The sequence below is a fragment of the Anas platyrhynchos genome, chromosome 1 (genome assembly GCF_047663525.1).
Source record: "Anas platyrhynchos isolate ZD024472 breed Pekin duck chromosome 1, IASCAAS_PekinDuck_T2T, whole genome shotgun sequence".
Classification (NCBI taxonomy): domain Eukaryota; kingdom Metazoa; phylum Chordata; class Aves; order Anseriformes; family Anatidae; genus Anas; species Anas platyrhynchos.
Genome location: NC_092587.1, coordinates 66,836,800 through 66,860,000, shown reverse-complemented (window position 1 = coordinate 66,860,000; position 23,201 = coordinate 66,836,800). Strand labels below are relative to the sequence as shown.

The window sequence follows — 23,201 nt, the reverse complement described above, 5'->3', positions numbered from 1 at the left end:
CATTTTAGGGGGAAATGAATGGCATGGAGCTGAATGTTAACTATTCCATTTTATTCCTTTACACATGTGGTTTGGCATATTATTCAGTAAGTTGTTTTTTTCTTTTCTTTTTTTTTTTTTTTTTAAAGAATCCTTGATTGGTGGGGGGAGTATAAAGAGGGGTAGAAGATGCAATTAGATCTGGGTGTTTGTTCCTTTCTCTTTCCCGCACACGCACATGCACACACATCCACACACAAAGTGACAAAGTGGTTAATGTCTTTGCAGGTTGGTGTTGACATCGGGTATCTTATTGCCACAGTCCAAATAGAGTACTAATTACTGCGAATGATGTCACCGTAGGCAGAGGAATAATCCCATCATTTAATTAGTTGAATGATTTAAACAAAGATTTGCATAGATGCACTAATCAGTTGCCATGAATTACAGAGCAGCAGTTGCCAGCGAGGGGTAACAGATCATACAGTTGGAGGGAAAAAAAATCTCATCTCCTTGAACATAATTAATTTAATTGTCCTCATTAGCTGTACCATTTGTTTTGATTTTATTTCTCCCTTTCCCCACACATAACTTCTCCCTCCCTCTTTTCTTCTCCTTCTCTGAGTGCATTGGTTGAGAGAGGCACACACACACTCACACTGCTGTATTTTCAGAGTGGTTGTGGCAGAGGTAGTCTATAAACAGAGGGAAGTGAGGCTCTTCTGAGCGTATGGGTGCATGCAGGAGAGAAGCAGGTTTCTGTCAAGTTTTGCTTTTCTCCATGTGCAGATCAAATCAGCAGAAAGGGGCTCTGTTAGTCTGCTGCCTCTGATTGTGCTTTTCGGGTTCTTGCTCAGGTTGGTTGTGGCTGAGTTTTGTTACTACTTGGAGGGAGAAGGGGCAAGAAAATCAGGAATTGTCATTGCACAAGATGCTTGTTCCAGGAACCTTAATATATATATATGTATATATATAAATATGAAAATATAGAGAATCTTAGTTTAAAGGGGGAGTGGAGGGGCTGGGGGGGGACCTGTCCTAAACATGTATTTCTGAGGTTGCTTTGATTTTTATTGGAACTGCTGGATTATATGAGGGAGGGGTGCAGATGGTAGAGCATTTCAATGCTTTTAAATCTTTCGTGGGTCTTGAAAGACTTCTATAATATGAGTGTCATTCAAATTTAGGGTATATTGTAAGCTGACATCTTTCAAAGCTTTGTGGAAATCTAGCGTGGTGCTTCTAATAGCAGACAACAGATATTCACTTTGAAGTCTGAAAACTGTATTCACAAATTCTTAATCTGGTCTTTCTCCAACTGCAGATGGCTCTTAGAGGAAGATGCTTTGGATTTTTTTAACTTTATTTACAGTAGGCTAGGCTCAACATCTTTATTATAAAACATGAAAAAACAATCATCTGTGAGCGTGACTGAATATCAAAGCATGCTGTATCTCTTCTGTGTTTGCATGTCTGTCTGTCTGTCTCTTGGTCAAAGGTATTCAACACCTACAGCACATCCGTGTCTATTATTTTTCCCCCTCCACCACTAGGTAGAGAGTAAGGCTCTGTCTTCAGCTTCTGGGACGAGGATCCTGTAGGGGGGGAAACAGCTTTTTTTTCTCTCCAGCATTCAGCTTGGAAAGCGTGGGGAAGAATGTGGCAAGGGGCAAGCAGTGCCCAGTGAGTGGCCGGGCCAAGGGCAGCCATGTCGGGCACCAGTGGGGACCGCACCAGGGAGCAGGAAACTTTCACTCTGGAGTTTGCGCTCCTCTCTGAGCAGCTCACATGTAGCACCGAGAGAAGCTGCGTTTTCACCTTCAGGGATTATTCTCATTACTCATTAATAGAGAGATATGTATCTTGCTTTTTTTTTTTTTTTTTTTTTTTTTTTTTTTGCGTAGGCAACTTATTGTTTTGTTTAGGCAAAGTATTTGGGGAGGAGAGATGGGGGGGGAGTGGGGGGGCGCTCCCCTGTTTCCCTGGGTCTGTTTCTGGAGCACTCTCTGGGAAGGTGATCCTGAGCCGCTTCAGTAGAGGTCACTTGTGTGTGTGCGTGCGTGTGTGTGTGTCCCTGGTGTTTGTGTCTAGCATATGCATGTGGTTTTGCTGACTGCACTTGCAGGCTTGTAAATTTTCACCATGGGAAATTACCAACAAAGCCCAATCTGTCTCCTGGCTGCTTTGCACTTTCCGAGGGCGGCTGTACTTGAGCGAGCTGCAGAAGAGAGAGAAAGAGAGAGGGAGAGAAAGGGGGAGTTGGGAGGGGGGAGAGAGGAAGGGTGGGTGGGTGGAGGGGGAGAGAGGTAAATAGCCTTAAATCGGAAGGGAGCTGCTTCTCTGTGGTCTTCCACAAGAGCTGCCTGGGCTCTGCTGGCTCAGTAATAACTGAGTGACCTTTTCTTTTGCTGTATTATGTCTGGCTGGTAAGGGATTGCATTTTGCAGCTGATAAAGCCCTGACTTCATTCAACTCGGCTCCTCACACGCTGCTTTAGGTAAGTTGTCTTCAGCCAGGACGGAGACAGACAGCCTTGGACTGCAAGATACTAAAAGGAGGACACCTGTAGCTCGGATACGGTCAACACAATTACTTGGCGGATCCTTGAGGACCTCATTATTTTAAACTTAAAGAATAGCGATCTCCCTCCCCATCTCTCCCACCCCCCCTTTATTTTTTTTTCCCCAAACAATGCTTCTTTTTGACCTTTCCCAAGGAGAAGAGCTACAAAGCAGCCACTGTGCTTATTGAACTGCCTCCCCTGTATCGCTTAATTGAGAAGGTAAGTGAGGCAACTGTGTACATAAGCTTTGGGTCATTTGTGTATGTGTGTCTGCATCACTCCCTCTCTCTCTCTCTCTCTCTCTCTCTCTCTCTCTGAGTCATAAGCCGGGGCTGCAATACACACACACACATCTCTGCACTGCAACTTTCACTCAAGCTGCAGCTCTGCTGAGACTGTTTTGTTTAAATCATGTGAGGCTTCATTATTTTTATGATGAGACATGAAATACATGCAAGCGGAGGATGCTGAGCGAAACCCATCTAACTGGATGTCTCGAGAAATAGCAGTCAAAGTTAACAATGAATTGCAGCAGCCCCCACCCCCCCCAACAGCCCCCCCGCCTCCGTTATTATTGTTATTATTATTCTTGCTTCTTCCAGAGCTTCTCGAAACGTGCTCTCAATTACCAAGGGAGCAGGTTAATTTCCCACTCCCCGGCTTTAATCCGCAAGCCTCCCCGCACAGCCGTTTAATTTGCGGCTGGCTCGGCGCAGGGTTAACCCTTTGGGCAGAGCCGAGGCAGGAGCGCGGCCGCGGGCCGGGGGAAGCGGCCGGGGGCTGCCCCCGGCGGCTCGGGGCTCCCGGAGCCCCCCTCGGAGCGGCGGCAGGGGCGGGCAGCCCAGAGGAGCAGCACCTCTGCGGCGGAGCCTCTCCCTTTATTTATTTATTTTTTATTTATTTTTATTTTTAATTTTTTTTTCCCTCTTTCTCCCTTCGCACGCCCGGCACGACACGGTACGCTAACGCCGCGTGTGACAGTTTAATCAAAGCCATTTGTTACAACAAAGCTAGCGGGCCGCTGGGATTAGAGGCTTGCGGGCAGCGGGTAGCGCAGCCCCCCGCAGCCCCCGGCCCGCCCGGGGACCCCCCCCCCTGCCGCCGCCGCGGGTCGCCCCGAGCCGGGGAAGCACACTTGCTACTTTTGCTGGGTTTCGGCGCTTCGCCGAGGAGGAGCTCTCCGGGCGCCCGTAAATCAACTCATGCAGAAAAAGGAGAAAAGTTTTGGTAAGGCTGCGATCCGCCGGCTCACTTGGCGGCGGGCGGAGCGGGCGCGCTTGCAGGTAGAGCCGGGGCGAGGGGGGTTGGAGGGAGGGGGGGGGAAGGGGGAAGAGGCAGCGCCTTGCTCTCGCTTCTTCCCGTCCTGAAGGCGCTGCCCCCGTGCCCGAAGGGGGCCCGGCACAGCCCTTCCTAAAACGGGTCTGTAGGACCGCCGGTGAGAGCGATTAATCCCGCTAGGTGCAACAAACAGCGCTCCGTGCCTCCCCGCCGCCTCCCGCTCCTCCCCGCCACCCCATCCCCGCGATGCCTCAGAAGGAATTAGCACAAAAGGCTGGAGCGTCCGGCCCCGAAAGGGATTCTTTGTTGCAGAGTGTATGTTTCTTATTTTTTTTTTTATTTATTTTGCATGTGAGCTGCATCAAAATTGAACTCAGTCTTGCAAATCTCTTGTTGGCCTTTGCCAAGCACTAGCACTTTGCTGCCATGGTAACTGTAATTAAACTGATAAGAGTGGAAAAATGTCAGTATCTCTGAGCCTTGCAGCTGCATTGGAGAAAAAGGGAATCAAATTGGTTCCCAGCACCACTGCTCTAAAAGAGGAGGGAGGGAGTGGGGGGAGGCGGGGGGGGGGGGACACGACAGGGGTAGGAACATAGCTAAGCAGCTCCCGTCCCTGAGATCTGGGTACATCTATTTGCTGTGTTGTCCCTTAGGGGGCTACAGCCTGCAGGGATGCTCTGGGCCAGTGAACAGAGAGAAACAAGCTTTTAGGCCCAATCTAGCTTTCAAAAAGAGAAGGGGAAAGAAGAGGAGAAATCTTTTGTTTGGTGTCTCTTGGCAATCGACTAGCCGTGTTGGCCAAATTCTTTTAATCTGTATCACTGCTCCCAGCTGTGGGACTGCATTCCCACTTTTAGTTTTTACCTAACCTCCTCGTTTTTCCCCGTTTTCAAGCCACCTCCTTTATTAAAAAAATATAATAACATAAAAGCACTTTCCTCTGTAGAAGAAGGGGCAGGATGTGAAGTTTAGCTATATACTGTGGAAAATTAACTCAAAAATATACAGAAGAGTCTATATTCAGAGCACTAAAAACCTTACTTTTATTAAAAAAAAAAAAAATCCTGAGTGTTATGGAGTTGCGGTTACTTTGTTGTGTTAACTACAGAAGCTGAGACTGTGCGGATGAATGGCACAGAACAAGAGAGCATAATGGAGGCAATCAACCGTTAGGCTGGTTCACAATGCAATCCAGGCAATTAAAAGCTCACCAGAGTTTAAATGAAATGGTTCTACTTATTTCTGTGCACCACACTGCACAGGCTATTATTTATGTCTCTTTTTTTAATTATGATTTCCCTTAAACTGTCAAATAACTCAGAATAGCGGGGTCTCGGAGGCAATAAGAATTTTCCACAGAACAATTTACATGCCAATCTAAAACTAGTTACGACTCCCGATGTGCTACATGCGAGTTCTGAAATGTTTCTCCCCTTCTGAAACCTTAACTTTTTTTTTTTTCTGAGCCTGCGTGTGTATTATCCTGAATAATTGGAGCAATTAATGCTTTTAGGATAAAGCTGCAAAGTGGGAAAGCAGCTGAAAAGTATTCTTTTTTTAATCTCCTATTGGATCTCCAACTCTTGTGTTGACTGTGCGGTGTCTGTCAGTTCACTGTCTTCTAGAGACCTGTGCAATGATATGCAATTTGTCCCAAACTAATTTCCTTTTTTTTTTTTTTTTTGCTTCGAAGTAGAGGCAAGTTTTCCCTTTCTTGCTGTACGTTCCACTGTCCTTGGTAGAATCATGTGTGTGCTTCAATGAAGGAGGAGAGTGAGTGGTCTTTAAAAGTTAAGTGCTGTAGTGCATAAGAACATCCAACTCTTCCACCCTTTAGCATCCCCTTCACAGACTGCCTGTACCACAAACCAGAAACTGTGTTCTGGAGTCTTTAGCAGTGCTTAGAACAAGCAGAGATGAATCCTGCTCGCGGATACTGCTATCTCACTGACAAAATACAGTTAGTTATGTCCGGTCTCCATTCCCTGATTTTGCTGAGGGTGGTGATCAGAGTGAAGAGGGTTTTTGTCTCTCTGCTTTCTTTCAGGAACCTAATTTAGCCTTTTTAGCCTTTTTTTCAGCAATCTTTCCTCTTTATCCTGGAATTCATAGTTACAAATCAGTTGTCAGTGTTTCACTGCACAATAACAGCAACTACAAGGGATGGGAGTCAGTTCTGTTGAACTTCTTTGGGGAGACCGAGGGAAATGCAGAAGCCTACAAATCAGCATATGAAATTCTTCCTTCAAAAATCCTAACAGTGGTGGATGGTGATTAAGAAGTCTTATTGCTAACACAGCTCTGCAGTTCATGCCCAGTACTTTGGGGCCTGAGGGTGGAGGAAGGGAGGGAGGGATGGAGAGTAGGAGAGAGGAAGCCCTTGAAAATGGACTGGGGTGAAATAAAAAGGGTTCGTTTGACAGTGACAGACTAGGCACTGAAATTTCTCCGTTCTGAGAACAGATCTGCTCTACGATGCAGAGCATGGGTAGGACTCTGCCAAACTGAAGGGAAAGCTGGATTTGATTTTCACAGCCTGGGTGTAGCACTTATGGAGCTGTATGTTTTTGGAAGCGCTCCATGAGTGCTGCCTTCACAGGGGTGGGGGTGAGGAGGGCAGCCAGGCAGTGCTGTCTGCTGAGTCCTGACGGAGCAGCGGCAAGCAGCTCGGATGGTTCAGTGGGTGCTGTCAGCCTCTGAAAGGCTCCTTCCTGTGTCCTGAGAAATAACTGGGTACCGAAACCACAGCCTGTGGAAAGCTGTCTAGCAGTCAGCTGCAGGTATTCTTACTGCCAGATTAAGGCAGCTAAAAATACACGAGCGCATATGTGAAAAGTGTAACTGTGTTGGAGATCCTGTGGGAACATTAAAGGGAGGAGAGATGGTCTGGGAGGTGATTTGCATTAAGCTGGCTCATACTATACAGGGAAAAAGTAATCAAGTATTCTGTTCTCAAAATTAAGCGATTTAATCCGGGCTGTGAAGAAAAGGGCACGTGCAAAGAATTCGGAGCTATGTAAAACACTTCTCAGAGCAGTGCTTGTGCTTTCTTTTGTTTAGATCACTCTGTTTCAAAAAAAAAAAAAAAAGTAACCTTTTTATATAATGAAATAGTAGTTTAATTTTAACTTGCATTAAAATAGATGCAGCTTTATTGCAAGTAAGGTGTGAAAAGGATCAAATCTATCTGAGGAGAAAAGTATTCCTTCCCTCCAAAAGCTGCTGCCGATTGAGTCCCTAATCTGGAGATGCTGCCGGTGGGATGTCAGAGTCACCTTCTTCCAGCCTTGGGAGCACAGGCATACAGGGTTATTAGCAGTATTCTGTGGGGTGTCTGCCCATTTTCACTTGTACGAGAAGGGTTTGGGTTAACCATCGGCAACAGTGCTCTGTCTACTTTCAGAATGTAGCAAGCGTCTCAAAAATGGTGCCGGACTGCGTGCAACGTTATGCAAGCTGTGCTTTTATTTATAACACAATAATCCAGTGTTTGCAGCATATATCTCAAGAATTATCATGCTTGATTACTGTAATTTGTTCAGATATTTGTTCAGCCTTGCTTCTCTTGCACCTTGTTCCCTTCAGAAAGCACAGGACAGCTGATCCAGCCTTGGTCAGAGACTGCCAGCCTTTGCACTCCCACCTGCTTTCTTACCAAACGATAAAGTTTTTATGTTGAGGTTTTTATTTTTTTTTCCCCTTTCCCCTCTCCCTTAAAGCTCTTAACTGTGTTATTTACTAGTTTATTCTGGTTTCCCTTAGAGCAAAAGGTTAAAATCCTAGAAGAGTCCTTCATGCTTCTGAACTTTTTTAGTGAGTTCCACAAAGTTGATGCAAACTATTTTGTGTCTGTCCTCTAAATGGTAGAAGAGAGGGTCTGGGGATAAGCACGTAATGGGCACTTAGAGGATATTTATACTCTAACCCGATACGCAACTTCACAGATTAAGCTTTTTCACTGGCTGAAGGTATTAGTAATCCAGCAGGATTTCCCTGTACAGTCAGTCTGGTAGAGACTCTTTACAAGAATCTGCTATTTTCACTGCTTTTAGTTGTTTGTTTGTAGCCATGTTGCCTTGCTGCTTCACATCCTCATGCTGAGTTTTGGGGAGCTAGTTGGCAATTGTAAATACCATAGGCACTCTGCCTTTGCCTCGTGGTGCTTGCTTAGGATAAGCAATGTGCGTTTGTTCCCAGATCTGCCCCTGCCTTGCTGCGGAGCCCGAGCGGGTCGCTGGCTCTCATCCTCCCGCTGCGGAATGAGAAACAGACCTCAGGAGTTTCTAAGTGGTGTAGGAGATGTGAGAGTAGTGTTGATTGGAGAGTAATGGGAAGGCAGCAAAGCCGTTTTTGTACTTACGGGTAGAAAAATAAAGACCTTACATTATCTTTTTATGAGCTTTAGACGTTAGGCAGCAGTACTGCCGTGGTACTTCAGGGTGCTCACTAGGAGAACTGTCTCTATAACTGAACAGCTAATTTAACAGACAAATATATTGCTCCAAACTGCGTAACAGTGTATCGCAAAGCGGGGCTGTTGTATATCACAATGAGAACAAGAATTACTATTTCTAATTAAGTTACCAGCTTCACAGGTGAAACTTGGGAGTTCAGCTTGGTAAACCCTGAAAAGTCACTTAACAGTCTCCGCACTAGCTGCAATCCGCGTAAATTCGATGCGTTTCACATACACATACAGATCACTGGGATACTTCAGCTGGCATAGTATTTAGTTTCTTGTCTTCATGGTGCTAATATTCATAAAGGCATACTATACTGTTGCTTCAAATATTAAACTTATTTTCTTCTATTCCTTATGACAGCTTAAAAAAGTAAATGTAATAAAACACCAACTTGTTCATGTTCTCGCTACCTGAGACTGCCTGTCTATAGTGGTGTGTTACAGCACCAACTGAGATGTGCTTATAAAAGCTGAGACTGTAAAGCCTTCTTAGCAGTAGGTAGTATAGCATTCTTGATGAGGGGCTCTTGAATTTGCTTTTCTTTGTTATGAGACTATTTGACCTTTCTAGTCGCTGCGTGAGAATGGGGTGCCACGTCCCGAACGTGGGAGAAGGATTTTCCTGTCGGCAAAAGCATTAATTCCTCAATCTTGAAAAATTCTCATTGTAATACATGCTACTCATTAGAGTGTATCTATCTATCTATCTATCTATATATATATATATATTTTTAGTTACATCTCTGGCTTAAAACAGTGAGATAACCTAATAATCGAACTGCGTGTCAGTTCTCTTTCCTCTCTGATGCCCGTTTGATGTACAACAAAGCATCCACAAGGCTATGATTTTTGCTTCTTCTAAGGAATGAATTCCAGATAATCAGTCTGCATAATGGGCTCACAGTTCATGAGACTAACCAAGAGAGACCAGTCTGTAAGCACTTTGGGGCAGTGACCTCCTCTCCCCATTTACAGTAAAACTCAGAGCAATTGATTTTTGTATGGATCTCTGGAAGACGGCTGCGGTACTCCATGTACCATCGCTCAGCTGTGTCCCACTTTTACCTGTTCTGTCCCTGAAACAGTGGTTCAGGAGTTCGAATTGTTGTTTAAATGTTCTCTGCTATTATATCCAAAAGTATATATACTTAATGGATACCAGTGGACCCCTTGTCCCAAACTATCTGCTGGCTAAAATTGAAAAATTAGAAAGTTGTGCAGAGATTATTATTATTATTATTATTATTGTTATCCTTGACAAACTAGCAACTGTCTGACCTTGTGCAGATTATTTAAGGTCAGATTTTTTTAGCAGGTCCTTAGACTGAAGGATGTAACTAGAGATATGCTGGTACTGAAGTCTCTGGAAATCAATTCATGTGCCTAAGAACAGAAATCTTTAAATAAATAAATAAAACAACCTCTAGTGCAAAAATGTCTATGTCAAATCTCCCTGAAACTCTTGTCCTGTGCCTCTAATAGCTTGTCTTTTCCGTCTCTAGAATCTTGAGTGTTCTTATATTTGACAAAGGTAGTGTATATAGGTACAAATATGTAAGTTTAGATATGTTTGTCATAGCCGATACTCTGTTAGTTTAAATTTTGGATGCTAAACCACTGGGTACTTTGGGCAAAACTGGGTGACTTCAACTGAAATATTTTCATCTTATTTTTTTAATATTTCTTTTCAGCAAAGAGACCAGGTAAATGAGGTGAAACTCAGACCAGTGGACATTTCAGCTCTCCAGTTTATTTAATGTTTTCAGCTTGCTGTGGACACTCCAGTTTATGTCACCCCATCTACGCTGTTGCCTTTTTAATGATCTGGGGATGCGTGGGTGGGGAGAGGTGGAGGAAGAGAAAGCTGAAATTGATGCTGGAGAGTGTCTATTTTCACTTTTCATTGCTCTTGCTGTGTTTCAGGTATACAAATGCTCTCAGTTCAGCCAGACACCAAGCCGAAAGGTTGTGCTGGCTGCAACCGTAAGATTAAAGACCGGTATCTTCTAAAGGCCCTGGACAAATATTGGCATGAAGACTGCCTGAAATGTGCCTGCTGTGACTGCCGCCTGGGGGAGGTGGGCTCTACTCTGTACACCAAAGCCAACCTTATCCTTTGTCGCAGAGACTACCTGAGGTAGGTCACACCCTCATCACGTTCACTGATTAACCTGGTAAGCCTGTTCAGTCCTTCCCGTGTAGTTAGTGGTTTGTAAGTAGTATGTGGTGGCTGCGGGACAGCGTTTGTGGAGCGTGAGACAACCACTGCAGCATAGTGGTGAGTGAAACTAAAATCAAAGGCGATGTCTGTCCTGAATTGGAAAGCACGCTGTTGTGAATTTTCTGATGCTTATACTAGGGCTAAGAGGAGAGGAGGATGAGAACAGAATAACCCCCGTCCCTCTGGCAGCACTGCGCTCTGGGGGAGCTGATCTCCTACTAAATGCAGTGGGGCTTTCAGGCACCGCAGCCTAAAGCAGCAGGCCCACCTGCGCAGTTTTCAACAGCTTGAGTGTGGGGTCTGAAGGTTGTCTGTGCGAACACTCTTCTGTCCTCTGAGTTTGCTGGAAGGATTTTGTTTGTGGTGGTGAGAGCTTTTATGAACACTGCCATTTGCCTGTTAGGTGCTGGACCAAGCCCACTCTCTTGCTTTTCCTGTAAATAACTCTGTAGCCAGCATGCCCCAATCAACTCTGCTCCTCAGCCTGGGGAACTGTGTGGGACATGGGTGAGCTGGCACCTTTTCTCAAAGACTGCAAACCACCACCTGATTTCTGCCCTCTTGATTGTTCATCGTCCTACCTTCTCTAAAACATTTGGGGTACAACTCAGCAAAGTACTTGGCTAATTTATCTGTAGAGTGCATATGAATACATAGGGCTACTTGCATAAGCTGAGATTAATCAGGAAGTTTGGTCTCTCTAGGCTCTCACTTGCAAATAGACAGACTCCTCTGGGGTGACTGAGCACCTATTTCCTATAGGAGCACCTTTTTCCACTCTCTGTATAAGGGGCCTAATGAGACTAGCTGCCTGAGGCAAACATGAACTTCTGGGAATATTTCCTCTGCCCCTGTAGTGAAGTCTTTTCCTTTTAAAGGGACATTCAAGTCTGTAATACATAGGGGAAAAATTAAAATTCTCTTTGAATGCATTAACTTACAAGTTCAGTGTAAGCACAGGTACCGAGTATGAAGTTCCCAGGTTGCTTGGCATGGATAGTTTGGAACAGAAATCAAGACCGAAGCGTTAACAGTTGGTACCCTGGCTCTCCATATTACAACCTGTTTTTTCTAGAGTAGAGCAAAAAGCGTTTGCAAGTGCCTTGTGCATTTGCTGAGCTGGGACTGCAAGGCAGTTCAGGGTTCTTCAGACGTAGCCTAAGACCTCTTAGTGGTACAAGTGCTCTGCTAGCCATTAAATGTCCGTGAGTTGAGCATAAGATAGAGTCTGCAACTTAAAGCCATTGTGTAAAAGCTGCCAAAGAAGTAGCTAACAGGAAGGAATTATTGTACAGGAGCCTAGGTTGCTTGTGATCTTAAATCGTGTATGTATATGTAGACAGGGGCGTGGACAGCTTCTGTGGGGAAGGTAATGCTGAGACTAATATTTAAAACCCATTTTAAGAATCTTTCTACAAGTGCCTGCAGGAGTAAGAAAACTGCTGGGGTAATTTGATCTCCAGGTTTACTAGGGGCTTTGAACCTACCTAATCTCCCAAATACTAATGCGACAGATCCAGTGTTTAAAATCAAAACCAAAAGTGTTCTAGTAATAGAGCTACAAAAAAGTACTTTTTTTTTCAGCACAGGGGTGTGCGTTTGGCATTGTTCTCTGGTCTTTGAAGGTCTAGCAGGGGTAAACATTTTGCAAACAGATTTTTAAAACTCATAGTATGTAATTCAAAGAAAGGAGACTTTTTTACACAATGATGCATCTGTCATGACAACATTCAAAACTAATGTTTTGGTTATGTTTTCATACGCAATATCTACTTTTGCACCAGTGAAGCCAGTGTATATGACAACTCCTGTAGTCAGTTTTAAGATGTTTTTTTATTTGGTTCTGGATTTATCAAGTCTTAATGAAAGTCATGAGCCTTTTCTTAGTGATTCTTGTGAGTGCACAGATTTAAATTTGGTATTTACTCTAAACTTCATACTGATGCACTTAAGGTAATTGCAGATAGTCATTTGCCTCATTGCTTCTTATCTACTTAGTTATGCAGTGAACCTATAAAAGTGATCTTTTTAATGCTAATGTAGAAACTAGTTAAATGTTCTCTAGCTTTGTAGTCAAATAAGCTTTCATATTTAGCAACCCACTTGATATCAATTTAAAGAACAAATTACTTAGTACTAATGATCAGATTAGAGTTCGATTACAGTTTCAAACTATCCTCTTAATTTTTTTTTTTCCTTTTTAACCGTAAAGGGAGTCTTTGCTACATACAAAATCATTCTAGCTTCCTATTAATTTATGTGGTGCCCTCTAGAGGATATGTGGCTTGTACGATACTATAAAGAGTAAAATTGCTTATTAACTTGTCTCTCTGTGTTCATTATGTATTTCAATAAGACAGCCATTCTACAGATGCTATAAGCAATAACGTAGCCAGTCTGTGTGCTTCAACATTGATGGTTAAATTCACAAACTGTGTGATTGTGTCCTTGGCTATTTGCAAAGATACTTCTAGTATTTCTCATTTAAAAATGCCTGCCAAAAAAAAAAAATAATCATAAAAAGATTCCGTCTGCCCCAATTCTTTTGTTTGGCATTTTATCCTGGAGATACCCTCTTGAAGTTTTTTGTTTTGTTTTTTAAATACTCTATCTTCAGGACTTTAAAACTTGTTTTGCTTTAGTTGTCTCCTTTTCAGTTAATTTTACTACATTAAGACCTTATTCTTTTGTATGGAAGGGGTTGAGGTGATGGATGTAATGAGCTTGAAAGATGTTCTGGGTGTGAGAGGCTTTTCCCCTGCAATCTGATTCAAGTAAGTTATTCCAGTGATTTTAGAGGTGGCATATGGTACCCAGGCTGTTGGGGTGGCCACGGCAGGAATGAACTCTGTTTTGTTAACGAAAATGAGAACTGACTTGAGTAAAGAAAGGTCTCAATGTTAGAAATAACATACTCGGTGAAAATGATATGCAGAGTATAATTCCCCTGCAGGCTTCTGTCTTCCGCTTATACACTCTTGAGTTAGAAAGTGAAGACTTAATTTAAGGAACTTAGGTTTACGCCAATATTTCAAGTCCATTTACAGTAAGTGAAATATGCAAGAAGTTTTTTTCCTCCAGAGCTGTGCAATGACATCTTAATGTATCAACCTATCCCGCTTTGTCTTCCATTCTGACTGGCAGCATGTCCATTTACAAGCACAATATTCCCTCTGAAATCTGTCATTACTGCCATTAATGACCAGTCGTTATGTTAACAGCCCAAGGGCTGTTAACATATCAAACTGGTTGTTAACTGGAAGGTTATTACTTATTTAAACTGCAGGTATGAGTTGTGTGAAATGTGCTTTGGTTATGCATTCTGGGCTACTCCTGCTCAAAACAATGCGAAAAACAGCGTTGCATTTGCCTTTGGGGTGCCAGGGGGATTTGCTTTTTGTTCCATCTGCTCGTTTGATTTCTGCATGCTTGTGAGGTCCTCCTACCCCTGGGCAGCCTCCTAATTTCAGGTGCAACTGTGTGTAGTCCCATCTTTTTAGCCTTGCGTGCAAATGGGCAGCCGCATATACTTCCAGATGCACAGTAACGCGTGCCACACATCTGAGATTAATATCTGGCTCCTAAAAGTGTAAAATGAAAAACCGACAATTACACGTAACTCAGTTGTATTAAATAATGAGCTTCCTCGGATGCAGCAAAAATATGAAAGTACAGCTGTGCTAAGCTAGTAGCAATGTAGGTCAATCACCCTTTTCACTTAGGTTTTTAACTACGCAAACCCTGCTGAGCGACCAATGACTACAAAGTGCTGTTTCATTCCTATTTAATTTTGGCAGCATTTTACTGAAGAGCAGGCATTCATGCAGCTAAATTATCTTCACCGTTTCTGGTTTTAACTCCAGCTCCATGACACTAAATGTTGGAGTGCATATCTCTTAGTAAACACAAAGAATATGGTTTCTGATTTATTTTTTTTTTTTCAAATCCATCTCTTAACATGGAAATTGAATTAGAACTTTTATTACTTTTTTGCATAATTTCTCTAGCCAGGCAAACAGATTATAGGAAAAGGATTAACAAAACAATATATTGGGGGGAATTCTTGTTCTTAAAGGTGTCTAGAGCCTTACTGGGGATGGAGGCACAATGACACATAAGTCTACCCCCCTCACTGCCCTACCTGGGTAATGATTTGGCTTGTAAATGCACTGCAGGCTTTAAAAGTATCACTGAATAGCTATTAAGATGAGTAGACTGCTGTTCCTGAAGAAAGGGTCAAATTGTGTGCTTTTTGGTTGTTTTTCTTTTTTTGTCTGTTTTTTTTTTTTTTTTTTTTCTTGTTTCCTTCCACATTTGTTGATCTGAAGACCTGAGACAAGCCAGAATTTTAAAAACATACATATTGGACAAGATCTTGTAAATTATGAGAAGTGACTACAGAAAGTAAAGTGCTCAACCATAAGCTTCATAAAGATGCTGCCTGTGTGAAATATTTAGTCTGTGAAAGGGTGCAGCCTGAAAAGAGTAGAGTTTAGGAAGCAGCCTTTTCCTGTGCAACTGCTCTCACTCTGAAGGCAATTATTATTTAAAAAATTATTACAGATGAGTACTTAGCAATTCAGGAAAGACTTAAAATGGCTTGATTTTCTCTCAGGTTGTGGAAAATTCATGTTAAATGTTGCAAACACCTAAGGTATTGGCTCTCTTAAATGCTTGTATAAATACTCTATATGGATGTTTTCACGGGTTTTGGGATATAAGACGTTTTTAAACTGACACCTCAGTATACTTCTTTCCCACCTTAATTAAATATTGGTAAAATTTTAAGGATTTAAGCAGTCTGAGTTTTCAGAAACATTGAGGAATTTACAGAAGTGAGTCTTAAAGAGCTCTGCTTTCTTCACTAAAATGAACCCTTATTTATACATGAATACCATTTCCACAATGCATTAAAGCATTCAAGAGACTGCTGCTTTGGAGGAATATGCCCTTGAATATTTTTAGAAATAAATATAAAAATTGTAGGTGTAGTGGTCTGCTTGTTGAAATTTTGCTGTGTATGTGAGACGAGTATTCTTGCCAACTGTTTTGAAATCCTTAAAACACTGTAGCAGTTCTTGAATGGATAAGGGTGTACAACAAGGGGACTAATGCACGTACACGCAGTTAACCCACTAAACTTGCAAGGAATAATGCTTTTGATTTAGTTACATTCTAGCTTGTTCTTATTTTAGTTCGTCTGTGATAGCTTTTAATAAGAAACATTCAATTAAGCTGTTAAAATTGGTGTTTAAGTCATGTTGAAATGCTGTAAAATATGTGTACTCAAGTTTGACGCTCTTCAGTAGTTCCATGTGTTTGCTAGTATTTTCTGGTATTTTTCTTCAGAGCTGCCAAATTTTTAATAATTGTGTTATTTTTAGTGGCTTAAAATACACAGTTTAATTTCCAAGGATGTGAATGTTCCCTCTTATAAGGCTTCTTGAAAACCAGACACTTCTTGTGTGTTGTCAAAATACCTCATTAATCCCCTGGAAACGTTCAAAGAATTTCAGGAGACTTTTCAGATGAAAGTACAGTGCATCTTAAAACCTGTCCTACAGCTCTTCATTACCTTGCTATAGTACAGTGCAATTTATGGAAAATTATTTTGCTATAAATATTTTGTCAATTTATAACAGCTCAATAAAGCTTATTAAAATTTGGGGGCAGCCTGGATAATTCTGCAGTGTTGGTGGATGGGTTAATGTTCATGCTGAATTCAAGTCTATCAGTTTGGTTAGTATTTATTTTATAACTTCTTTTAAAATACTTAGAATTTTCTTGATTTCTTCCTCGCTGATTTTTTCCTCAGAAGGGACTTTACGACTAGTGTATTGTTTTTTTGTTGTGTGTGTTGTTTTTTTGTTTGTTTTTTTTTAAATACAATTTATATATATATGCTTTACTTCAAGAATAAATATTATCAACTGTATTATGGCATGTAATTTGACAACCAAGGATTAACTGCAAGCTTTCTGCATTTTTTGGCAAGAAGCATATACAAAACAATGCATCTCTGTACAATTGCGGAAGAATATTTAGCTATTATTGCCTAACACGTCGATGTTTTTAAGAAGTTCTGATTTCTGTGCTGTGCTGTCCTTACCAAGGGCGGAGCAGGGAGGGGGAGTTTGAAGCTTTCTTTAGTTTTGTTTTGTGGTTATCTTACTACATTTTTTAAAATGTGGATTTTTTTTTAATCTTTCTAAATTTTTTCACATTGCATTTGATTCACTATTCAGATGTTTGTATATAATACTATTCTTTCATAATGTGAATGTTTGAATAATAGGTAACAAGTATATTATTTTTCCTAAAAGTATAGTTGTGAGCAAGCAGAAAATTGCAAAAGATGCTCACCTGGAAATAGAATTCCATGTAAAATTTCATAATAGATAATTGAGAATTGCCCATCAAAATGTGTGACGTTAAGTCCTTTCAAGCCCTTCTGACTTTAGGAATTGCTTTCTCTTCTCATTGGAGTTAAATACATTTGTGATGGGTTTGGTAACCAAAAAACTCATTATGCAGTACTTGATATCTAAATTAAATTAGTCTTGACTTTTACAGTACTTAAGAATGTAAATTTTGGATGCATTTGGTCACTATTTTTCCATTTACCATTGGATACCATAGAATGATACATCAGATGGCTTTTTAGGCCATCTAAATAATAATAATAACCTAAATAATAGGCACAGGCTTGGGTTTTGGGTGTTTTTTATTATTTTTTGCCAAAATATTCTTAATTTTTTTTAAGCATTACAGACCCACATATCTGAAGCAATGACTGTATGTTGTCAAAATGCTTTTCATATTTTGCACCTGTAAAATTCTAATACTGTCATTTTGCACCTTCCTGAGTCTGCTTCTTGTTTATTCTGAATCAATTAGCCTTTGGACAATTAACTTACCCTCTATATGCCTGCCTGGTGGTTTTTAAGATGGCTATTAGATATCAGTAGAGATAAGATTCTCTTTTTTAAAAGAGAATAGGCTGGTTTTTTTTTTGTTTTTTTTTTTTGGGGGGGGGGGGGGGAGTAGTATAAGATTTTGACCACATACTAGTGACAATATATTTCTTTTTTAAGCAACAGCATGAATAGTTCATCCAGATTTTATTATTAGCAAGCCATGTATCGAAATGGTATACAGCTAAAATACATTGTCCTCTGTGCACATCTGCTTGGTATTTTACTTCTGTGTATATTTATGCAGAAATTATGGTGGAATCTGAACCCTGTGTTATACGGGTACTCAGACTGGAGTATGAGCATGGTCCAGTGTTCTGTAAAACTGGTTAAGACAGACTTTAAATGGATGCTAACAATTAAGCATCTTGATAGCCCCATGGCAATGAGTGAAGTTAGTGGCAGGCATGAGCTAAAATTTCATGCTGGAGTGCGGGTGTAGGGTATTCATAATTCATTCTGCTTTCCAGTTCCAAATCAGAACAGCTACTAGCAGCTGAATAGTATTTAGTACCTAGTTTTCAAAAAGCACAATGGCCTCAATTATTAACTGCAAAATATTTTCATTTAGGATTAGAGTGAATACTGTTTATCTACTTTATCACAAAATGCAATACAGCAAAAGGGAACTCTTCGCTAGCAGAAAATCGCTGCTTTTATAAAATAGATTTTCAGATCTGGATTGATGTTCCGTGGGAAATTCTCCTGCAGTTCTTGTGTTAAGTGGCATTCTGCAGTACTGTAATTTAAGCTTTTCATCTTTTCTTTTGCAAAAATGATAATGTCTTGTGTTGGCACATAGTGGATGAATGTGAGAATTGCACAACATGCAAAGATAAAATTACTTTTGGGGGGTGAGAGCAGAGAATATCAGACATTTTACTGCATTTTTTCTGTGTTTTTGGAGAGATGAGAATAAGCCTAGTCAAGTTACACATTTGGATATACAGTGACTGATGATATATTGGACTAATTAGCAAGATTCTACCTTAAACCAGGTAGCAAATATCACCTTGCTCCCGTATCTTTGCTTTCAATATTGCACACTTGAGTTTGAGCCTTTGGACTTTATATAACGCTTTTGTGGCACTTGGTAGCACTTGCACATAAAGCATGCAACTTTTCTCTTGATAATGACTAAAATGTGCTAAATGCATGTGTGAAACGATTTATTTTTTTTAACATAATTTTAAGCCGTACATATCAGCAAAACAACTGTTGTTTTTATTTTATAATGTTATTTCTTTGTAGCTACCTTAGAGAAATAGGTATTAGTTTGAGAAAACTTGATGCAAATACAGATTAAATAATTAACCTCCCTTGAAATTCCATATGTTCCAAGAAATACATGAATTTATTATTGGTGATCAATTTCTAAAAATAGTTCCAGTCATGATCACTGCACTTGGTTTTGCCTTTTAGACAAGTTTTTAGAAAGGATTTTAGGCAGTGATAGTTGTGAGTTACTAGATTGCAGCTTAAGTATAGCAGTACCAATTGCAGTGAGTGCAAATTAGTAATTCAGGTTTTATCTTCTATCACTATGGCCACTTCTACACAAATCTTTTTTTTTTTTTTTCTGTAGTGAGGATTATTACCTCTATATTTCTCAGAATTTTCATTAAAGAAGATTTTTTTTTTTTAGATAGCAAAAACTGAAAAATTCATCTTCCCATAAATAAATCTTTTTTTCTACTTTCTAATTCATATTAAACAAATTTTACAATACAAAAGTCCTAGGATTTAAGATTTGGGTTTACAGGAAAAAAAAAACACCCCCACCAACAACAAAAATTTCTTGAAGAAACTTTTATAAGGCTAATGTGCCTGCCTTACAAAAATTGCTGAGAAGGGGGTGGACAGTCTCAGCAAGGAAGTGTTTTGCACTAGTTTCTGTTGGCTTCCTTATTTAATTTGTAATCCGATACATTTAAGAACACTTTAGGGTTAATGTTATTTTAGTATAATCCTACAAATGTATACTATATGCTTGGCTTGGTATACCCTGCATAATCCTGTTGAAAGCTATGGGGCCTATTAATTTAGAAACATGCCTTAGCACAGCCAAATATTTAAAACTGGAATGGCTTTGCCTGAAAAAGCCTACTGTGAATTGCCGTGCCCTCCTTTTTAATGCACTGCACACTGTTTATTCCCACCAACAGCATGCCATCTGCCCCCACCCTGGGCAGGGGAAGCCCAGGTCCCTGGCTCTGCTCCTGGCTGGGCACAAGGCTGCAGGGCCACTATGGCTGCTGCAGGGCCACCATGGCTGCTGACGCCTCCTGCATCAGCATGTCCCCAGAGTGTCAGTCCAAGTGTTGACATCTGTAACATCCTCTCCCCATTTCTTTCTGACTGAAGGGATGTATATTTGTATGCTAATCCTATGCTATCACCACTCCCAAATTGAACTTCTGGCAGGTGACGTAAGGGTCTACCTTGAGTCTCGTACAGCCCCTTAGCATCTCCTGGGCTCTGCCCTCTGCAGTTTTCATGGGGAAGACAGCAAGCGGTAGGAGATGGGACAAAACTTTATTAAAAAGCCCCAGGATTTTGTGTTGATGGTTGTGAATCTTGGGTTCTCAATTCATTTTCTCCTCATGCTCTGAAATTGTGCTAATGAACCTGTCCTGTGTACTTAGCAGCTTCAGGCTTCTGGAAGGATGTGTTCATTTGCATTAAGATGTTAAATTCATGCATTTTTATGCTCCACATAGTATTAAAAAAATGCAGTATGACATTGAATACTTAAGGAGCACTAAAAAGTAAATTAAAATATACTCTTTCTGCTCAGAATTTCATTTATTAAAACAATCTTAAGACCTACAGGAAATGCTGCAAACATTGCAGCAAATATTCTGTTTTTAATGAGCCTTGCTGTAGCATGAAGTCAGCCAAGAGCGCTTCCCCCAGCACCAAGAGCGCTTCCCCCAGCACCTCCTTACCTAACTCTGTTATAATGCAGAGTGCTCCACTAGTAAGAAAGGTTCAGTGAGAAAAGCTGAGAAATGGCCACTTCATGAGCACACATCCAGCCACTGGACCTCCTCAGAGCTTTTGTGAGGCCTTTCATTACCATCCCTGATGTGTCCCTGTTAAGAGTCCCAGTTCCTGTCTTTCTCCAGATGCAGCACAGCTTGATCACTTTTCTGTAATATCCACAACAGCATCTTCTCTTACTCCTTCTCCCTGTTTCTCACATGTCTTTTAAGTAGGTTCTCAGCTGATAATTACAGGTTAAAAAAAATAAGATAAAATTCCAAAGAGCACATCTGAAATGTGTGCAGTAGGTGGTACTGGTCATTATGAGTTCTCTAACAATTTGACCAAGGAATAGTTGGAAGGCAATCACAAGAAGTACAGCTTCTTGCTATGGGAAGCAGATGATTGCTTTCACTTCTTTTCCCTCCTTGTACAAATATACCTTCTCTGCTAACAGACCCCTGAGGTTTACTCTGAAGCTAGTACGTATTTGCAAAATTTACTATAATTTGTCAGATTATCAGTCTCAATAGGAATTTACTGAGTCTGAACAAATAACTCTGTAACTAACTATTCTACATAATCTTATTATTAATCAGGGGGTCTTACTATGTTGGCAGATAAACAGTTTTCCTTTCAATAGGTTGAAAAAGTATTTTTATCTATTTTATATAAGTATAGGTATAAGGTTATTTTAGCAGACATACAACCCATACAACCTTCTTTTTTTTTTTTTTTTCCTGATGCTTTTATTTTAACCACCTCAACTCTATTTCACTCAAGTCCAGCTCTTTTTTTCTCAAAAACTGATCCTTCTTGTTTCAAGGTGCGCTCTCTGGAGAAAGTTATTTCTTGCCACTAGCTCCTACATGCCTCAAGCTTGTCTTATTTGTGCAATACTCTCAATCCATTTCCCCCTAGAAAAAGAGAAAATCGGGGTGGGGGGGGAAATAAATGAATAAAATGATTGCAAATATGTTTAGTTTCCCAGAAAATCTTACCAAAATGGAGAGATGTGAATTAATCAATGAAAGCCTGGCAACTCCTATTCCAGCGTGGCTCTTCAGAACCAATTCTTTTACCTCCAAAACTTCGAAGCACTCTTCCACACATAAGTGCTGCTTCTTCATATCTCTAAGCTCTGCGTGACCTCTTGTGAAACCAAATCTAACGGACCCTGTATGCTATCTGTTGAGGAAACAACAACAAAGAGCAGAGTTTTGTAGCCCATGCGCTACATTAGCTTCAAGCAGTACCTTGCTTTCCAGATTGGGTGAGTGCTGACATCCAAAGATGTCCTGATAGGAGGAATAGACCAGACATTACCAGTGTATTTGTTGTCTGCCTCTTGGATTGCCTCAGGAAAAAAAAATCATACAGTTAGTGGTAATTCAGTCTCAGTGCAGTGTTTCTTGTTGAATGCACTGATGTTGATGGGTGGAAGATCAGAATCACAGAATCGTCTAGGTTGGAAGAGACCTCCAAGATCACCTAGTCCAACCTCTGAGCTAACACTAACCAGCCCTCCACTAAACGATATCACTAAGCTCTGCATCTAAACATCTTTGAGAGGACTTTAAACTAGGTAAGATGGGGGATGGGGCTGAAACAAGGCTTTTTGGAGCTGTGCCAGGGGGAACAATGGCAAGGCCAGGGATAAGGCAATGGCCCAGATGAAGTGCGTCTACACCAATGCACGCAGCATGGGTAACAAACAGGAGGAGCTGGAAGCCATCGTGCAGCAGGCAGGCTATGACTTGGTTGCTATCACGGAGATGTGGTGGGACCACTCTCATGACTGGAGTGCTGCAATGTCTGGCTATAAGCTCTTCAGAAGGGACAGGCAGCACAGAAGAGGTGGTGGTGTGGCTCTCTATATTAGAGAATCTTCTGATATTGTGGAACTTGTGGCTGGGAATGACAAGGTTGAGTCCCTTTGGGTTAGGATCGGCGGGAAGGCCAACAAGGCTAGTGTCCTGGTCAGGGTCTGTTATAGACCTCCGAACCAGGATGAGGAGACGGATGAGGAGTTGTACAGGCAGCTGACAGAAGTTGCGAAATCGTCGGCGCTTGTTCTTGTGGGGGACTTCAACTTCCCTGACATATCTTGGAAGCACAACACAGTCCAGAGAAAGCAGTCTAGGAGATTTCTGGAGAGCGTGGAAGATAGCTTCCTGACGCAGCTGGTTAGTGAGCCTACCAGGGGTGGTGCCCCACTAGACCTTCTCTTCACAGACAGAGAAGGACTGGTGGGAGATGTGATGGTCGGAAGCTGTCTTGGGCAGAGTGACCACGAAATGGTGGAGTTCTCTATTCTTGGTGAGGCCAGGAAGGGGACCAGTAAAACCACTGTATTGGACTTCCGGAGGGCTGACTTTGTGCTGCTGAGGACACTGGTTGGTAGAGTCCCTTGGGAGGCGGTTCTGAAAGGCAGAGGAGTCCAGGAAAGCTGGGCACTCTTCAGGAGGGAAATCTTAATGGCGCAAGAGTGGTCTGTCCCCACGTGCCCAAAGACGAGCCAGCATGGAAGAAGACCAGCCTGGCTCAACAGAGAGTTGCTGCTTGAGCTTAGGAGAAAAAAAGGGGTTTATAATCTTTGGAAAAAAAGGCAGGACACTGAGGAGGACTATAAGGATGTTGCGAGGCTGTGCAGGGACAAAATTAGAAAGGCCAAAGTTCATCTGGAGCTCAATCTGGCTACTGCCATTAAAGACAACAAAAAATCTTTTTACAAAT

General features: G+C 41.4%; 1 protein-coding gene across 7 annotated transcripts in view; it reads left to right on the top strand.

The window, feature by feature from the left end:
- The first annotated feature begins 678 nt into the window (after nucleotides 1–678).
- LMO3 (LIM domain only 3) overlaps nucleotides 679–23,201 on the top strand; it is a 66,488-nt gene continuing 43,965 nt past the window's right edge. Inside the window, exons 1-3 of one of the 7 annotated variants that reach the window (XM_013097119.5) lie at nucleotides 2,264–2,476; nucleotides 2,696–2,761; nucleotides 10,209–10,422. In XM_013097119.5, the coding sequence (XP_012952573.1) occupies nucleotides 10,217–10,422 (206 nt within the window). In that variant the 5' untranslated portion in view covers nucleotides 2,264–2,476; nucleotides 2,696–2,761; nucleotides 10,209–10,216. Of the gene's footprint in view, nucleotides 837–2,262; nucleotides 2,762–3,523; nucleotides 3,770–3,803; nucleotides 3,826–6,171; nucleotides 6,604–10,208; nucleotides 10,423–23,201 lie in introns of those variants that run through there. The other 6 variants (XM_013097123.5, XM_013097120.5, XM_038171751.2 and 3 more) reach the window with 6 other exon arrangements.